General features: G+C 45.6%; 1 protein-coding gene across 6 annotated transcripts in view; it reads right to left on the bottom strand.

Moving 5' to 3' along the window:
- Positions 1–19,638, bottom strand: part of KDM2B (lysine demethylase 2B) — a 92,648-nt gene that overhangs the window by 45,553 nt on the left and 27,457 nt on the right. For 5 of the 6 annotated variants that reach the window (XM_083716916.1, XM_083716917.1, XM_083716920.1 and 2 more), the window contains 3 exons: positions 9,483–9,576; positions 7,319–7,472; positions 6,162–6,277 (listed from right to left, as the gene is read on the bottom strand). In XM_083716916.1, the coding sequence (XP_083573042.1) occupies positions 6,162–6,277; positions 7,319–7,472; positions 9,483–9,576 (364 nt within the window). Of the gene's footprint in view, positions 1–6,161; positions 6,278–7,318; positions 7,473–9,482; positions 9,577–10,360; positions 10,477–19,638 lie in introns of those variants that run through there. The other variant, XM_083716921.1, reaches the window with a different exon arrangement.

Raw genomic sequence — 19,638 nt, 5'->3', positions numbered from 1 at the left:
TTGCACCATTGCGGCCCCATGAAACAGTGGGTGCGTGTGTTTTTTGGTGCAGGCTGTAGCCATGGATATGCTATGTGATCTGATGGTGAATTTGGGGTGACCTAGTGCAAAAATCCTGAGGATCCATGCTTTGTAACCACGTTTTAAGTGGGGAGGGAAGGAAAAGAACTCAAGGGACAAGGAGCACGCGTGGGGGGTGTGGAGAAGGATGCTGCTGATAATGCAGGAGAGGCTCCTCTCCGGCTTTGCTCCTTTAGAACAAGCAGGCTCTGCGTCTCTCCCTCCTCCCCGGCAAGGAAACCATGATAGTAACCACTCTGAGACAAATCAAGAAAAATTGCGACCAACACTCTCCCCCAACAAGCGCAGTGAGGTCAAAACACACACGGGAAGCAAGAGAAGGAGAAGGAGCCCTCACACACAGAGAGACACACAGAGTGTCAATTCTAAAGTCGGAGGGACAGCGCAGGGAGAGTGAACGGGAAGCAGGAGGAGGAGAAGGAGCCCTCTCTCACACACACACACACACAGAGTGTCAATTCTAAAGTCGGAGGGAGAGCGCAGGGGCGCAGGGAGAGCGAAGGGGAAGCAGGAGGAGGAGAACGATAGCTCAAGCACACACACACACAGCCCCTACAGTGGCTAATCCAAAATCGGACAGCAAAAAACTGCAGGCAGGGACAGAGAGTACGGGGTTGTTTTAAAGCAGCCAAGCCCGCTCTGCTTCTCTCCCTCCTCCCCAGCTCGGCTCGCTGACAGGAGCCGCTTACACCTGCTTTGCTGTTTCAAAGCAAGCCACGGACTGCTCACAACTGCAGCAGATTCCCCCGCCATCTGTAGGCATTCGCTCCATAACACGCACAGACATTTCCCCTTACTTTCTAGGAGGAAAAATCTGCGTGTTATGGAGCGAAATTTACGGTAAATGGTCATTTCCTGCCTGAAAGGCCTAAGACCCTGCCGCCTCTCAGCTGGTGTTGCAGAGTAAAGAGCTTTACTTTGCAGTAAAGTGCTGCTTCCTGTCTGCTGGGTCTGCAAGGCCGTGGCTTTGCTCTTGCTTTTGTTATGCAGGTTTAAGGCACACACTTAAAGAGTAGACCCAGCACATATCAAAGATCTCTAGGCTGTAGCTGAAGGCCAATTGGAGAGCCAGTGAACTAGGTCACCATGGTGGTCTTGGGACTGTGCTTTTCGCAATCTGCCCCCACCCCACCCCATACCGAAGACCCCTGATCTCACTTGCAGGAGGCCCAACATGCAAAACAGAAATTCAGTGGCTCAGTGAGAAGTCCCCAGCATCTACACACACTGACTGTGGCTCCATTTGAGAAAACACTGCCTGGGCCAGGGGTGGGCAGAAGCCAGACTGCAGCCCCCCAAAGTGGACCATCAGATGCCTGCTGGTTGTTGGGGATCCTGGACAGAGTATAGTATTTAAGGGCACTTCCAGGCTGTCAGTGTTTTGCAGGAGATATTCAATTGAAGACCAGAACTTTGGGTCTGCACATTTCAAGGGGACTAAAGTGCCCTATTGCCCTAGCATAGCAGATAAACTTTAAAAAACTAGGACATTTTGCTCTGTGGAAAGTGACAGGGAGATACAATGAAAAGTGTGGGATGAACAAAAGATTAACAGGAATATATGTTAACGGCCTGCAAACAAGTAAAATGAATGTTAAATAAAGACAGAGAAGTCTAACCACCACATAAGCTTTGTGCAAGCAAACCGGAATGAATGCTGAAAAACAGGGTGCCTGGAGGAGCCTGTAGTCTGATTCAGCACGGCGCTGGTCGCTTTCTTAAGCAACAGTGCATAATTAGGATCATTTGTGCAGATTAGCAGTGCCATTAATATCAGGAGAGCCTAAGGATGCACTCTTGCTTTATAAATTTAAATACACATCAAGAGACAACAAGAACTGTAGTTTAACAAAACGGAAAGGTAGATTGAGCAGAACGAGGCTGCCCATCACAGTCTAGGCTGCAGTCCCAGGACACCCTTACATTACATCACATCAAGTGTTTTTAAGGGCAATCAGGAGTAATGAGCAAATTAAAGGGGTAAAGGTGGGTAGAAAAGAATATAAAGTTAAAGCTTTCGCAGATGATTTGGTATTAACTTTGGAAGATCCTATGAATACAGTATCGGAAGTACTGAAAGAAATTGAAAAGTTTGGACAATTGGCAGGATTTATGTTGAATAAGAAAAAAACTAAAGCTATTACCAAAAATATTGATCAAGAGTTAGTTAATAGACTACAGCAGCAAACTGAGATAGAAGTGGTTAAGAAAGTAAAATATTTAGGGGTTTGGTTAACTCCCAGGAGTATTGACTTGTTTCAGAACAATTATGTTCCAACATGGAATAAGATTAAAAGGGACCTTGAGGTATGGGGAAGAATGAAACTTTCCTTTTGGGGAAGAATTACAACGATAAAAATGAATGTGCTACCGAAGATGTTATTTCTATTCCAAACAGTTCCAGTAATCAAGGGGGCAGCAATTTTTAAAAACTGGCAAAGAGAAATTTCAAGGTATATCTGGCAGGGTAAGAAGCCGAGGATAAAATTTAAGATTTTAACAGATGTAAAAGAAAGAGGAGGCTTCGCCCTGCCAGACCTGAAATTATATTATGAAGCATCTTGCCTCTGTTGGTTAAAGGAATGGATAAAATTACAAGACACGGATGTGTTAGACTTAGAAGGTTTTGATAATAGATTTGGGTGGCACGCATATTTGTGGTATGATAAGAAACGGGTCCACAAACGTTTTGAAAATCATATTATAAGAAGGTCCTTGATTGAAGTATGGGAAAGATACAAAAATTTGTTGGAACAAAAAACACCTTATTGGTTATCACCGCAAGAAGCGATGAGCGTGAAGAAAGTCAATATGACAGGGGGCTGGGTAACATATGAGAAATTAATTTGTAAAAGTGAAGGAAAATGGAAAATGAGACCATTTGAGGACGTTAAGAATTATGTGAATGACTGGCTGCATTTTTTTCAAATTAATGAGATGTTCAGAAAAGACTTAAATGAAAGGGGCTTTGCTGATAAAGAATCCAAATTTCAGACTGACATATTAAATAATGACTGTAAGATCTTAGCAAAAATGTATAAGATACTGCTGGAATGGTACACGAAGGATGAGGAGGTAAAATCTGTGATGATTGATTGGGCCAAAGATATAGGACATAATATACAAATGGAGGAATGGGAGAGACTTTGGAAAGATGGTATAAGATTCACTGCATGTACTGCTATAAAAGAAAATGTTATGAAGATGATGTATCGATGGTATATAACCCCCATAAAGTTAGCAAAAATGTATAAGACAAGTAACAAATGTTGGAAATGCAAAAAAAAAGGAAGGCACTTTCTTTCACATGTGGTGGGAGTGTAAGAAGGTAAAATGCTTCTGGGAAATGATTTATAATGAATTAAAGAAAATGTTGAAATATACATTTACTAAGAAACTAGAAGCGTTTTTACTAGGTATTACAGGGAATGAGATAAACAAGAAAGAGAAGAAGTTATTTTTATACGCAGTGACTGCAGCAAGAATATTGATGGCCCAGAAATGGAAACAAGAGGAGCTGCCTACGATAGAAGATTTGTAGAGCTAAAATGATGGACTATGCGGAATTGGACAGAATGACAGGAAGGATTCGGAATCGACGAGATCAAAGATTTACAGAAGATTGGGAGAAGTTTACTCAATATTTGCAAAAACTGATAACCAGATTACGTTTGTAAGTTTTAAGGAAGCTCTGTGATGTGAAAATCCAATAATGAGTATAAACATTGAAATTGAAGTTACCAGTATAAAAAACAATAAGTAGGAGTGTGTTAAAAGTTATAAAATGAAGGAAGTTCAGACAAATTGAGGGAAGTCAAAAATGGAATTAAGAGGTAATTAAGAAAATTTGAATGTACAATTCTGTTTTCCTTTTTTGTATTTTTAAATCAATAAGAATATAATTCCAAAACAAAGCAAAAAAAAGAGCAGGCTTCCTCGGACTCGGCCCTCCAGATGTTTTTGGCCAACAACTCCCATGATCCCAAGCTAGCAGGACCAGTGGTCAGGGATGATGGGTGTGGTCTCGGAGCGTCTGGGGGGGCCGAGTTTGAGGAAACCTCCCTTTGAGGGTGGTGAAAGGCAGGGACCTTCAGTCCTCACAACTGCCTCATTGGAGCAAAACCTACTGGGAAGAGTTGCTGGGATCATTAGGCCTGCACTGTTTTGCTATCTTAAAATAAAGAGTTAACTGCCAAAAAAAAAAATAATACATTACATCATGCAATGGAACCTTCAAACTGGTTGGGCAGGGTACATCAGTAAGCATGGCTCCATTCATTCTGTGTTCACCCTCATAACACCCTTCTCATGTTACATAGGTCTCTATTGTTCCAAGTTGTACATACTGGAAACTGAGTCAGAGAGAGAGAGAGAGAGGCTTGAGCAAGGCCATGCAATGAATCCATGGCGGAGGGGAGACTTGGGGCTGTTCAGATTCAGATTAGATTAATTTATCTTTTGAAAAAACACTAGTTACCCTCCTTTCATGTTTCAAGATTCTCAAGACAAGTCTGAACGAAATAAACATACTTTTTTTTAAAAAAGGAACAACCAAAACAATGGAATATGGGGCTCTATGGGTTCTCCCAGCAGTCTGTGTGCCATACAAGTAAATTTGGGAGAGAAGCAGTGCGCCCTACACACCTGTCTACTACCTGCATGTGATGCAGCTCCAAGCACTTGCCCCACCTGTCCTCTGAAGCACCGCAAACTCCTCTGAATTGTGTTGTGTAGAAATTAGCAGCAAAGTCCTATCAATTTAACGCGACACCTCTGGAAAATGAGGCAGAAGGGTCACCTCCTGTGTTCCAGTGGGTAGATCCTTCTCTCAAATACCTCCTAAAAAGGTGGACAGTGTCACCTTCCATGTTTCAACTGGCATGAAAGGCCCACTAGATGACACAGCTGGGGAAAGCAGAGGGCATCACACACACACAGTGGAGAGGAAGCCCTTATGGGACACTTGGAGGGGGTGGGATTTCCAGAACTACTACGGAGGACCCAGTTGGCTAACAACTGACAGGGCTACGTAACTGGCCAATGTTCACAAAATAAAGTGCCAGGCAGCCAATCAGGAACAACTGACAGAATTCCATGACAGACTAGAATTCCACAAAGCTAAGTGTTGAGGAACCATCAAAACCAAGGGGTGGAGTGTGGCCCTGTGCTAGCTGGCAGGCAGAATTTACAACATCAACCCCCTCCCCAGTCAAACAAAATTTTGCAAAAATGATGTCCTGGGGCAACAGACCTGCAAAGAAGGCCTGGTGGGGATATGACATAAATGACAGGGATAAGCTACGAGGATGCACCATGGCAAATGAGGACTCCAAGCCAGAACGTGAAGTAATAGGACTAGGCTAGGTAGAGTGCATTGCAGGGCAAGGAATGATGGGCTTCTGCTCTGGGTAGCACAGGTCCAAGAGGAGCTGAAGGTAGACTGGTGTCGTCTGGCGGGGCTTATGGGTCCACTTGGAGGAAGAAGGGCAGCCACTGGTCCTCAAACCTACAGAGCCTGTGGAGAGTGGAGGCACTGTTGCCAAAGAACCACCCATATTCAGTTGAGCAAGGGAAGGAACCAAAAACAGCATCTCATTTCTGCAGCTGCTGGGGTGCTACTGAAAGCTCACCTCACTAACTCACACAAAGTCACTCCTCAGCTCCCCAGAACGTTGCCACCAACATGTCATGTCAATGAAGGTTCAAAAGTGCTCATCAAGCTGCCCATGGCCTGCAACTCCTGGAGTTTGGCCAGAATCCCTCCTCTGCCTGAGGATGGCAAAAACCAGGGCTCAAAAGATGGTATTTAATATCAGTTGGGAAGCACCAGGTGGACCCAAGTCTGCTCCTGGTCTCCAGCCTGCTCCAATGCAGCCTGCTGCTCTGTCCTAGACCTCAACTGTGCTTCTTCTCTACCCTGCCCCAAAGATTTGGGAGTTGTTTCTCCATCCAAGTGACCACAGACCGACAGGCTATGTTACCTGTCTTTATCCAGGCATCTTGGTACCTTCTGTGTCTTGGCTTTCAAAAAGAACTGTTATTGCATGAGTGAACAGTCAGATATATTTGAGCATCCTTACCCTCGTTCTATCCTCGATCTCATAGATGTGAAGCTGCATGGGAACGTTAAAACTATGCAGGATGTTTCCACCAAACACCAAGGAATCTACTGGAGTATAGACAGCATGTATCCACCCTAGAAAGGTGGGGAGAAAATGAAAGACATCGGGAAAAGAACACACCCCCTGGGAAAAACCATCTGAGCATGGCAAAGTAAAAAACACTGAAAGGTGAATGGGGCAAAGGATTTAAGGGGATAGAACAAAATGGGGGGTTTGCGTGATAAACATGTCAGCATGCAGGTTCTTTCCTAAAGCTGCATACAAAAGAGCACACTAGGATCTTCATGTGCTCAGTCAGAGACTAGGCAGCTCTTGTGTGGTAAGCCCTCCACCCCCCAGGTAAGTATAATAAATGCTGTCTTAAGTAGTGTGTAGTTTCAGTGACCACAGAATGTGCTAAAATTCCCCCAGTCATGGTGGTTTCACTATAAAATCTGAAGGGCCTGTAATATTGTTGTCCAAATCCTCAAGGCTTGAACAAAGAACCTCAAAGCTGGAGGCCGTGACTTCGCCTAGTAGGCTACCTAGGAACAGGTGTGTACAGGACCCCAAACCCCCAGACTTCAAGCACAGGACAGAAGAGGAGTGTGCAACATCATTGCCTCCATTTAGCAGGCAGCATGAAGCCTTGGGGTTAGCCAGAGCTGGGATGCCTATCGGAAGTTTGGCCCTCTGGCCTTACTATGTGAACAGAGCACTACTACCTGCCGGCTTTAGCTCAGAGGCCAGCTCAACACCTTCCCTCCCCAAACTGAGCAGCCAGAGGCCTCAGGAACACTGGATTAGAGGCTCACAGGTCTGGAGGATGCATGTAGCACAATCGGGAGGCTGAAACAAACCACACTATTTCAGACCGCAAGGAAGGCACACATTGTTTTTCAATACTTCGCTGCTTCTAAGAACTCCCTGGAAACAGAAAAAACAGTCCTGCATGCAAGGGGCCAGGCAAGCAGCTTTCTCCCAGGTTTGTTACCTTTCTACTTGTAGGAAGCAACAACCTGCTGTAGATCCAGCAACGGTTCAGGTCTGGATCAAGTGATGGCCTTCCAAGAATATGTTCTAGTCCCAAAAACATGCAAGGAGAAGGACATGGCTTTGAAAAACAGTTGCATTACCTGAAGGAATGAAGAAGGTGTGCCCTTGTTTCAGTTCAATTCTTTGGCATAGCTCCACCCTGTCCCCCAGAAAGATATCACTTTGCTTCCCTGAGAGAACCCATTCCTCATAGAGTTCTAGGTTCTGCAAAGTTGGAGGGATCAGCCAGAAGATCTAGAAATAAAAATGAAAAACTAGAAGCAGGGGAATCTCTTCTCATACCCCAATAAACATTTCCTCAAGGTTTCTCATCATTATCCAAGGAGGTGCAGAATAAACGTTTTTCACACTTGAATGTTTCCTGCTTAAAGGTTTCCCCCAAAAAGACCCTTGAAAAAAGGGCTGTGCCTTGATCAGAAGGACTTCCAGAAATCTCTCTTGGAAATTCTTTTCGGCTTTCCCTTATGGTAATTCTTGGCTCGTTGTATCATGATCCCAGGATCCTGCCATGACCAGTCAGTGTGCCTACGTCTTGCTGTTGTCGAATGCAATACAACTTTTAGTTTCACTGCTGTATCACTGATATTTCCCCCAATGCATTTTAGTGATTGTAAACCACTTTGTGAGATAAGCAACTGGAAAAGCAGTACAGATGTCTTTTTTAAAATAATAATAATAAACCAATTGGTCTCATGCCAATATTTAGCCCTAGATGGAGTTTACCATCTGATTTGGGCGGCATTTTGTCTTGGCATGAAAGTGGCTCTACCAGCTTCACAATATTCACACCTTTCATGCCTGCTCTAGCCAGCAGGTATGCCTGTTTCATGCTGCATACTTGAACCCTTCCCCACACTGTTCTATTGTGTAGCTAGGTACTTTCTTCACCACTTTTGGGGGGCCTTTTTGTTTTATTGGCATCCGTCTGTCTCAAGAGACAGGGGGGAAACTGAGGTTTAAGATCACCCAGTGTGTTCCAGATCTACTAGGGACTTGTGTTGTCCAGTTAATGGTGGAACACAAAAAAATACTGTATGTTCAATGGAGCCTGATATGGCTAAATACGTCTAAACCAGCCTTGCAGAGCTCCTGATGCCAAATCTGCACCCAAGTAATGTATGAGTTTTAGGCAAGCAATTCCCAAGAATTGAAATCAAGTTGAGCGCAACAAGCCAACCGCACTTCTGCTCTGCGGAAGAGATGCTCAACTTCTTCAGTTCCTGACTGAGTGGGATGGAGCGCCAGAGCACGCTTAAACTGCAGCCCGTAAGTCATTACAACCCCAACAGTGGTAAGAAATGGGGCAGAAAAATTGATTTGCACTTGGCCTCTGAGACCTTATGATTTGATCTCAAGAAAGGGACCTGCGATTCTAGTTGCAGAACAACCAGCATATATAAACATTTAGTTGAATCCTAATAAAGGTAAAGGGACCCCTGACCATTAGGTCCAGTCGTGACCGACTCTGGGGTTGCGGCGCTCATCTCACTTTACTGGCCGAGGGAGCCGGCGTACATGTGGCCAGCATGACAGAGCCGCTTCTGGCGAACCAGAGCAGCGCACAGAAACGCCGTTTACCTTCCCGCCGAAGTGGCACCTATTTATCTACTTGCACTTTGATGTGCTTTCGAACTGCTAGGTTGGCAGGAGCAGGGACCGAGCAACGGGAGCTCACCCCATTGCGGGGATTCGAACCGCCGACCTTCTGATCGGCAAGTCCTAGGCTCTGTGGTTTAACCCACAGCGCCACCCGCATCCGTGTGTGTGAAAATAAATCACCTGTCCTGAGAGTTGAGAACAGAGAGAGATCCTGTTGGAACCAGGTTAACAGAATATATATTTATCAGTTTCTGAAGCTAAGCACATTCTCTTTCACCAGATATTTGAGAAATGGTGATAGTTGGTTATTATTTGTTGGTATTTTGCTTTAATAATGAGTTGTTGGTGTAAAATTATTTATTTTAATGTCATGAGCTGTTTTTTTATAGGTCCCACAGCCACCCAGGAGAAATTAAGAAGCTGGGAACAAGTGTAATAAATAAACAAATAAGCACATTACAATGCTCCATTTTTGTTTCACAAACCACAGCAAGATGTTCTTCCTATCTTAGCATTTTCTACTGACCAAAATCTGAGCATAAGCAATTACAAGGATCTGATAAAGAGCATAAAATCAGAAGCTACTGGGCTGCAAATAAGGGCTACCCCCCCTTCCCCTCCTCCAAAGGTGTCACATCCACTTACCTTCCCTCCACGGAAGACATGATACCAAACTGAAGTTCCCCCAAAATCAATGTGAAAATCTGTGAAGCATCCTTTCACACTCATCAGACAGTACCTGCAAAGCACATAAACATTTTAAAAATTCCAACCAACCAACCATAGGAAACAAAAGCAATTTCCCACAAATTAATGTTTAGTAGTAACTGCATAAACGTTAAGGGTCTCGCAAGAATACATTCCATTAATCCTCTGAATGGGTTTTAAAACAACTGGATTCTGGAAGAAAAACCCGTCTAGGCAGTTCTGGGTTTCTTAGTGGAATATCTGGGGGGGGGGAGAGAGACAGCCCTCCCCCCAAAGCGGAGAAATGAAGCTGGCTATCTACGTCCACAGCCCTTGGCTCTGTGTTCCAATGTGATTCTTAGCTCTGGGTGGGCAAGAAAAGCTTCTCTTCCAGCTCTTTTCAAATGCGGTTCAATAACAAAGTTTGAAACAGTTCTGCTCAAACCTAAACCAAGGTGGATGCTTACTCACGACCAGCGTTGCTTTCGCAAGGGAGGGCAAAGACAAGAGTATCACTAGAAAAATGAGCTGTGCTCAGCTGCTCCTGTTTTTCATTATCTTCTAAGATTCTGGTCATGAGAGAACGTGAGAAAGGATCCACAGATGGGATTTGCAAAGTACTAAATCCATTCCTTCCCCAAGTCACCTTTGTAAGAGTTTGGGAGCAGTTTTACAGCAGGGCGGCTGCAGAGGCACAGAGCGCCCGCCACCTCCCCGCCCCCCCAACGGCTCCAGTTGATTCTCCAGCCTCCATCCATATCTAATGGCTGAATTACTGCCTCCATTCTTAGGCACCTTCGCGAAGGCAGGAAATGCACGCCACTTAACCCACTAACCTCTTTTCCTTGTTCCGGTTGCTGGTTCAGGGTTTGTATCCCAGCCTCGTCCTTTTTACATACAGTTATTTCCCCAACCTTCTGCACCAGACTGAGGATGCAGCGCCAAAAAGCGAATCCCCTCTCCAGTCCCCCCCCCATTCCCCCTCCCCAAGCCTCCAACAAGCCCTGCTTTCCTCCCCCTTTCATCACATTTCAGGTGCAAGATCTCGACAGTATGCAAGCAGCATGCAAAAGTCCCTCTAGACGGTAGGCTAGAAAGAGGCTTAACCATGAGCCTCAGGAAGGCTGGCAAATCACAAAGTCTTGGGATATAGAAGAACCTGCTGCCTAGCAACCCCATCCAGTGCCAGGAGTTGACATGCAATGCTGTCACTGAGACAGTAAATTTGCAGAATTCGGGAAAAGGGAGGGGGGCACACACCAACCCTCCTTGCACCCCTGCCTTGCAATTAAAATGCATTCCTTGTACAATTACAAGCCTCATTTGCTTCCCCACTCCAGAATTTCAACTGCATTTTGAAGGCAAGACGGAGATTAATTTTCCTGCTTCATCCAGGGGATATTTTAGATGCTTAAATCTTTCCTCCTTGGTGGGGGGGGGAAGAGGGGGAATAAATATTACAGAATCCCAAAGAAGCTGTTAAGACTCTCAGGCGACAATCCAACACAGAGCTGGACATGCTTAAATCGGCAGGCTGAAGCAGGCGTAACTAGGTTGGACTGTGACCTCCACATACCACTTTTCAAAAGATGAGTCCTTTATTCCTCCACATTTTCTAGATAAACTGTCCTTCTCTATCCCCACTTTATTATTTTACATGCCCAGCTGAAATGAAAACCATACTATTCTTTCTTTTGATGTCCATCTACAAGAAAAAGACTGTGTAAACTAACTTTTAGCAAAATAGATCACAAGGGACGTCTCTTTTAGTTTCCAAATGATTTAAAAGTTACAAACAAGCAACAACCCCAAATTCAAAGCTGCATTATTTTCAATCATCTTAAGGACAAAACTGAAAATGATAAATTAATAAGCAATCCACGTACAATTTGTTAATGTAGCCTACAATTCTAACAGCCAAACCTTTTTTAGTGTTGTGGCCAGGTGTGTTCGCCATGAACCCTCCAGAGCCGCGATTCTGTACAAACCTATCAGGGAGTAAGTCCCCCTGAACGTGCTGCATGGAGCTTAATTCTGAATCAACATCAATAGGATTGCTCTAGAAATCCCATCCCCAAATGTGCTATGAGAGTATTAATCCAAGCCTACCTTACAAGGCTATTCTGAGGACTGAGAATGTGAAGCACTGTGAGCACTCAGAAACTACTGCACTTCTCTAAACTCAGACAGGCAGAGAGATCTTTCGAAACCGCACTTGCCACTAAACAGCCTTTAACTGAAATGGCCAGAAACGGAATCTGGGGTCCTCTATGTGAAAAGTATGTACTATACCATTAATCCACAGACCTTTCGGTTTGTTAGCCTGTTAGTGTGGACTGCAACTCGACCACTTCAGTCTGAATGGAATCCCCACAACATTTGAAACGGAAGGAGATACCGGGATTTCCTTGTTCTGCAACAAGGGAATTTCTTGAGTGTTCCCCTAGCCTCATCTCAAAGTTGAACATCCAATCTCAAGAATGGCAAATTTCCCCTCACACAGATGGATTAATAAAATAGATTTAAAGGGCCTTCAGAAGCCCTTCATTCTCCCTCAGCAACAGAGAGGAAATAAACTACTCTGTCCTGAAATTTCCATTATTAATCTGACGCTCCTCTGTTCGCTATCAGCGGCTGATGAAAGGGTTAGGGATCTGAAAAAGCTCTCATCCGCCATGCAGTCTCTGGCGAAATGCCTTTGCGTTGACCTCTACCGCTTCCTCCCAACATAACGCTGCAGTCACATGCTCCACTCACAGCAGCTTCTGCTGCGGCGGGGGCTAATCTGACATCCCACTCCAGCCTTGGCAAGCAGGTTTCTCATCACAAAACGGACTTGCCTTTGCTCTGGGAGAAGAAGGCTCAACTTCTCAAAGGGGCTTTTCTCTGCCGCATGAAATTGCTTGAGAGTCCATTTTGGGGGAAAAGGAAACTTCCTCAGTTCAACCCACATCTAGGTGAAGCTCTCCCACTGCTTGCAATAGGCTGAGAGCAACGCGTTTAAAATAATGCAGAGCCCTAAGCACTTAAAAAGACATGGGGAGCTGGGGGGGAGGAGAGGATACGCAAAATCATGGGGCTTCCAGCTCCTTGAACTGCAAACTCTTGCAAAAAAAATTAAAAATGCTGTTTTTTAAAAAAACTTTTGCAGCCCCAGTAAAAATGCAAGATGTAAATTCGACTGCCCATCCTTTGATAATTTCATTAAATTTCAACAGCCATGTTGCATTTTCTCCCTAGAAAGTTCAGTTTGTGACTTTGCAGTGGACTAGAAAGACGCTCAGCCACTGAGCTGTTGCATTTTGTAATTTCTTTTTTGTTAGGTCAATAAAAATTTGGAAGGTGGTGAACAGTAAGATACAGGGTGGGGTGGGGTTTACTGGGGAATTTTCTGTGCTGCTGCTTAGCTGAGGCTGAACTGGAGAGGATTCAGGCAGCATTTGTGTCAACCGCTTTAATTGCACCCAAATTAGAAACAATTGCTGTGTCACTTTGCATACACTCCATTATAGCACCAAAAAGACTATCTCTGAGTTTTGTGGGTGTTATTTTCTTCCTGTGTTGTCCCCATAAATGTGTGGGCAGAGATTTCCTTGTCTGATACTCTTCTAAAGATTGCCTTTATACATTTTTTTTAAAAAAAAAAATCCCTGAGAGATGCTATGTACATTTCCTTCGACCATACTGAAGTCTCACTGTGACAAGATGAATGTATGCCACAGATTTGCATAACTGCACAAGAAACAGAAATGGAAACCCACAACACTGTGGAAAATGGAGCACAGAATCGCCACAGGAAATGGATAGGCACAGCAGAAGAAAAGGCACAGGCAACTGCCTTGGACCAGACAAACTGGCAACATATGGGATAGCAAGAAATTCCTGTTATACACCCAGCTATTGTATGTACAGTCATACCTCGGGTTGAAATAGCTTCAGGCTGAGCGTTTTCGGGTTGCACTCCACGGCGACCCGGAAGTAATGGAGCACGTTACTTCCTGGTTTTGTCCCTCGCGTATGCACAGATGCTCAAAATGACGTCACGCGCATGCGCGGAAGCGGTGAATCACGTGCGCGGGTTGTGTTCACTTCAGGATGCGAACGGGGTTCCGGAACGGATCCCATTCGCATCCAGAGGTACCACTGTACAATGTTTTAAAACAGTGAAATGTGTCCCTCTTTTGAATTGTGTTAAGAACCGATTTCTGTGGTACCATCTCAATTCCCAGGTATTTCCAGAAGAATTGTTCCTGGCCCACTGTGGCCAAAATCAACCTCATCAGCAAATAATTCCGGACAAGTTCCCAGAAATGCACCAATTCACAGGTAAAATGTAACAACATGTGCAGAAAAAATAGGAAAGATAGTGGACACAGATGTGTAAGGGAGCAAAAAGGGGAAAAGCAAGGGGGAAGACACAGAACCATCATGGGGAAACCAACACAGAGGGATGAATTGATCAACACCAACTGACAAAGAAAACTCCCCGGCAGGTACATGCAGCGGAAAGGAGTGTCTCACATGAGGGACAGAGAGATGCAGAAGGAAAACTGGGCCTGCTACGAGAGAAGTAAAAGCCACACATGTTCAGCCAAACTCCTAGAGAAAGCATGTGCACAAGCCAATAAGCCAATGGACAGACAAACACAATCATTACCCTCCGATCAGTTCCTCGCCTCCGGCTGGAGTTTCAGCCCAGCCTCTGGCCTCTGGCCTTACAAGGCCACCCCTACCTCTGAGATCAGACTATAAAACCACTCCCAATTCCTAGCAGATGGCTCCCTGGTCTCCGTGGGATTTCTTTTTTCCTTTTTTCTTTTGTTCAGGCCAATGAGGAAAGTGTAACTCCTTCCTTCCTTCTAAGAGAGCGCGCCAGGGAGGTTGGAAAACCACAAGTCTAAAATCCAGCATCATAAAACTATGGCAAAACTGCAGAGAGAGGATTTGAGGTTTTGGTTTTTCCCCATAATTAAACAAACGTTTGTAGCTGCTCTCTTGACACTAGTATGAGGCATGGAGTATTTATGAGGCGAGAGGCGTGATAGGTTCATTTATTAATTGGTTGTGAGGGGCTCAGTTATGGGGGCCCTTACACACACAATGTTTTGCTTCAAGTCTGGGATTCGTCACATGGTTTCTCTGTTCTTATCCTCATGTTCACATGCATTTGAAATGCCAGTGGTCTCCCCTCCGCGAGCATTTAAAAGACACAAATAATCCCACAGGACAGTCAAGAAATTTTGCAGAAGCACTGCCCCTTACTATCAGAGTCATTTTTTAATCTTACAAACAAAAACTGGAGGAAATTAGTACTTTCACTGACCCTCACAAACAGCACTGAAACACCAAATTGTTGTTAATCATTAACTACCCTTTAAATTGGAACTTTTCAAGCTAAACAATAAATTGCGGGGGGGGGGGGAATCACACCAGTACCACAAAATATGTCTGCTGTTAAATAAAACGCGCCTTATAACATAAAATGTGTTAAACCCAATACATAACATCTGCCATAGCTAGTTCACCTACACATATAAAGACAGTACAGTCATACCTCGGTTACAGACGCTTCAAATTGCGCATGTTTGCATTGCGCACCGGGCCGAACCTGTTCCGGTACTTCCGGGTTTCGGCGTTTTGCGCATAAGCGCTGAATCGTGACCCGCGCGTGCACACACGAGGCCCTGCGGGTTGTGAACGTGCCTCCCGCATGGATCACGTTCGCAACCCGAGCATCCACTGTATCAGATGGGCACAACACTGTTATTCAAATAGGAGAATGCTCCAGAACAGCATATTATGAGCTGTAGCAGTAATTACCACTTACGGAATTGTGCCTCCAACAACAAAATATCTAGAGGGGGGGATCATTAACTCCAGAGTGTTGTGTTGAGAGACAGTATATTGAATTCAAATTCCTATTTTGCAGAGAAGTTAACTGTATTTTTTTAGCACCCTGAAGATCTTGGAGGGCCACTTCACACATGACCTGATTGCTACAGGAAATTCCTTCTGATTTCTCACCCCTTCTTTTTGCTGCACCACGCCAGACAGCAACAGTAACACACAGCTTCTCGCTGCGCATGTGTCAGAGTTGCCTCTAGGTCCCAGCTCACAGAGGACCAACGCTAGTCAGTAATAACGTATAAAAGTCTTTATTGAAGATTAGTTTCCATTTCCAAACCGCAGCGTGCAACTCTACGTCTTAGAACCTAGACCGGCGAAGCTCCATCTGAGTCTCCGCCTCCTAGACACCAGTTTAAGACTCTAGCCTTACTCCGCCTCTTCCGTTGTTCTTTCCTCCTCTGGGTCCTCCTGCCCCCTGGGGTTTCCTCCTTTCTGGACTCTTCTGACGCTGACCCCCCTGAGTCTTGCCCCTCCTTCCGGCGGGCTTTAGGACCTGGCTCCCTATCCGGGCTACCTGCTGTGCCGCTCGCCTGTACATTTGAACTTGGCGCGCGCGCCCAGCCGGTAACTTTCCTCTTGACCGTTTCCCCGCTCTCCGATGGAGGCGTGGCCAATCCTGACTCATCTCCTCTCGCTGGTGGTGAGAACACTGGTCCCGATGCCTGGGACTCCTCCCCCCCACTGCGCTCTGGTGGGGAAGCTGGTCCTGATTTCCAACTGCTGCTCTGGGAGTCCCCGCTGGCCCCTTCCTTCTGGGGTTTCCCCCTTGGCACCCCCCTTCCTCTGGCCATCGGCGCTCCCTTCTGTGAATCTTCCGATTCGCTGGAGAGGCTCATGGAATCCCTCTGACCACTGTCACAGCCTACGCTCCCCTCGGATTCCTCCCCCTCGCTCTCCATTTCCTCCCTCTCCTGTGCCTCTGCTCCTGAGCCCCTGACATCATGCATTCAGGCTTGCCCTGAATGATTATCTATGCAATAAGATTTGTGCTAATTCCTACATGGACATGGTTTTCATACAAGGACAGTAGACATGGTCTTTGTCCAACCTACCTGGCATGGTTAAGGGTAGAAAGAGGGGCATATTTATGTCGGAACAGGTGCCAAGAGAAAGATACGCTGATACTTCAGGACAGGGCATGAAAGCTGAACAAGTGAACTGACACCACAGCACTGCACTGTCTCCAATCTCGAGGAGGGAAGCGTAACATTTCCAATACTAGCGTTCCGTATTAGGCACTGGCAAGTTCTAGCCCATCTTTCCAGGGGGAGCCCATTACCATTATCTAAATTGCCAAGCTAGTGTAGGGGCTGCAGTGTTGAAATAGGACGTTGAGACTCGGGTTCAAATTCCCTTTCAGCTGTGGAAGTTCACTGGTTGGCCTCGGGCCATTCTGTGCTCTCACCCTAACCTACCTCACAAGGTTGTTGTGAAATTAAAAGCAGGGGTGAATCACCCTTAGCCTCTCTTCAAGGGAACAGTATGATAAAAAGACAATCAACTGAAAAAGCTAGGCACACACACACACAGCTACTAGTCTGCAGTGAAGGGAAACAAAAAATGGCGATTTTGCCTTAACAGCCACAATGAACCGTGAGGCAGCAACAAATTGCCATGAGCAAAACTGTGGATTTCGGCAACCATCAGGTGAGGGGGAGTGTGTCCTTTGTTTCTGAACTATGCTGTAGTTCAGAGGGAAAACATGGCAGCATAAATATGATTTAGGGTGGCCAGTTCCACAGTGCAGGGTTTAAGGGATGCATAAGTCAATTGATTGAGTTTACTTATATGACGCTTTTCCACAATTAGCTATGCCTGAAGTGTCTTGCAGCAAACATTCAAAATATCAAACACAGAGCGTTGGAAATACAAATATATGACATATATGCTGGTAAATTCAAAAATGGCAAAAACCAGCCATTCAATAAATTCAATTACTACAAACAAACAAAAATCCACCTAAGCCTAAGTACAGAAATACAAAGCAAAGCAAGAGCTAACCGACAATAGCGTTTCTGGTACAGTGGTACCTCGGGTTACAGACACTTCAGGTTACAGACTCCGCTAAGCCAGAAACAGTACCTCGGGTTAAGAACTTTGCTTCAAGATGAGAACAGAAATCATGCTCTAGTGGCGCGGCGGTAGCAGGAGGCCCCATTAGCTAAAGTGGTGCTTCAGGTTAAGGACAGTTTCAGGTTAAGAACGGACCTCCGGAACGAATTAAGTTCTTAACCCGAGGTACCACTGTACTGGTCTCCCTGCCTCTGCTGCAAAGGACAAGCCCATCTTGCTCAAAGCATATCTTCTCCTCCCCCCTCTTGCCTTTGTTTGGAGAGAAAAGAGAGGTGGGAAGTGGATGGGATGGGGGGGGATCCCCAGTGAACAACAGCTAACATCCATACCCCCAGGGTTTGGGGAAAGTGTCCTTATCCGGCTCAGCAACCCCTCTCCCTCCCACAACATACACATGCAAAGGACACTCACACCTCTCTGCCCCCAAATCATAATTTTCAGAATTTTGAAACCAAAAACGTATTCGTTGGCGAATGTGTATGTGCCATCGAATCTAATACACACCTTAATTTTCGCAACGTAATTTGGCCAAAAAAGGTGAGCATTAGATTTGAGTAAATACAGTATGTGGGTCTCTCACTCTCTCTCTGCTGGATTTGATCTTTGCAAAGAGACCTGTGAGGTAGGTTAGGCTAAGGGAGTGAATAAAGGTAAAGGTACCCCTGCCCGTACGGGCCAGTCGTGGCCGACTCTAGGGTTGCACGCTCATCTCGCTCAAGAGGCCGGGAGCCGGCGCCGTCCGAAGACACTTCCGGGTCATGTGGCCAGCGTGACGAAGCTGCTCTGGCGAGCCAGCACCAGCGCCGCACACGGAAATGCCGTTTACCTTCACGCTATAAAGCGGTACCTATTTATCTACTTGCACTTAGGGGTGCTTTCGAACTGCTAGGTGGGCAGGAGCTGGGACCGAACGACGGGACCTCACCCCGCCGCGGGGATTCGAACCGCCGACCTTACGATCAGCAAGTCCTAGGCACTGAGGTTTTACCCACAGCGCCACCCGCGTCCCTAAGGGAGTGAATAGCCTACGGCTATTATAAAATTATGCCTGGCATGGAGAAAGTAGATAGAGAAAAGTGTTTCTCCCTAACACTAGAACTTGTGAAGCCGAGTTTTTGAAGACTTAGGGCAGATAAAGGAAAGTACTTCTTTGTGCAGCACATAGTTAAACTAGGGAACTTGCTCCCTGAGGAGGAAGTGATGACAACCAACCTGGACGGCTTTAAAAGAAGATTGCACAAATTCATGGAGGAGAAGACTATGAATGACTGCCAGCCATGATGGCCATGCTCTGCCTCCACAACTTCAAGAGGGGAGAGAACTCTCTCTGGTGCTCATGTTCTGCTCCACAGATGTCTGGTTGGCCACTGTGAGAACAGGATACAGGACTAGATGGGCTATCAGCCTGACCCAGTAGGCCCTTCTTATGCTCACGAGCATCATGGCTGAGTGAGAACCTTCTGTGGAGGGATGTGCTAACATGTGAAGAGGTTTTAATCTCCTGTAGCATAGACAAAACATTTGGCGTCTACACAATTAAAGACATCTGCCCGGTCAGTGCTGCTACCGACCCAAGTCCTTTGGATGCAGCAGGTTATCAAAACACAGAAAGGAACCAGAATTCACTCTCCGTTTGTCCAAGTAATAAGGGTTCACAGGCCTGGGAAACAAAGCCAGTGTTTCCCTCTCTCCAAAGAATGTGGTTTCTGCTGTTTCATATAGGGTTTTATCTGTGGTTTAACAAAACATGTTCTGTACATATTCAAAACTGCTTTGGAGCAGTCAACCATTTTCATTCAATAAAATCAACAGGTGCAGTTTGTGGGGTCTCACGGTGCCTACATTTTTCTCTCACATTTCCACCTTAAAGGGCACACATTGGCGCCACCAGGCAAAGGGCACACCTGCCGTCACCTTACAGGCATTAACAGCTGACGCTACCATTTAAGGCCTGAGGTGGTGAGACCAGGCAGCAGTTCAGGTGGACCTGTAACAAAATCAGGGATATTCGGGGGGGGGAACCCTCCCTCAATGCTCAGCTTGCATTTAAAATTGTAAATAAATAAAATGACTACATAGAAATTACTAGCAAGTTTAACGAAAGAAAGGGAAGGGGGGGAGAGAAGAAAAGGAG

This window comes from Podarcis gaigeae, assembly GCF_964106915.1.
Source record: "Podarcis gaigeae genome assembly, chromosome: 16".
NCBI lineage: Eukaryota > Metazoa > Chordata > Lepidosauria > Squamata > Lacertidae > Podarcis > Podarcis gaigeae.
The sequence above is the reverse complement of the archived record's forward strand: the minus strand, read 5'-3'. Positions and strand labels throughout refer to the sequence as shown.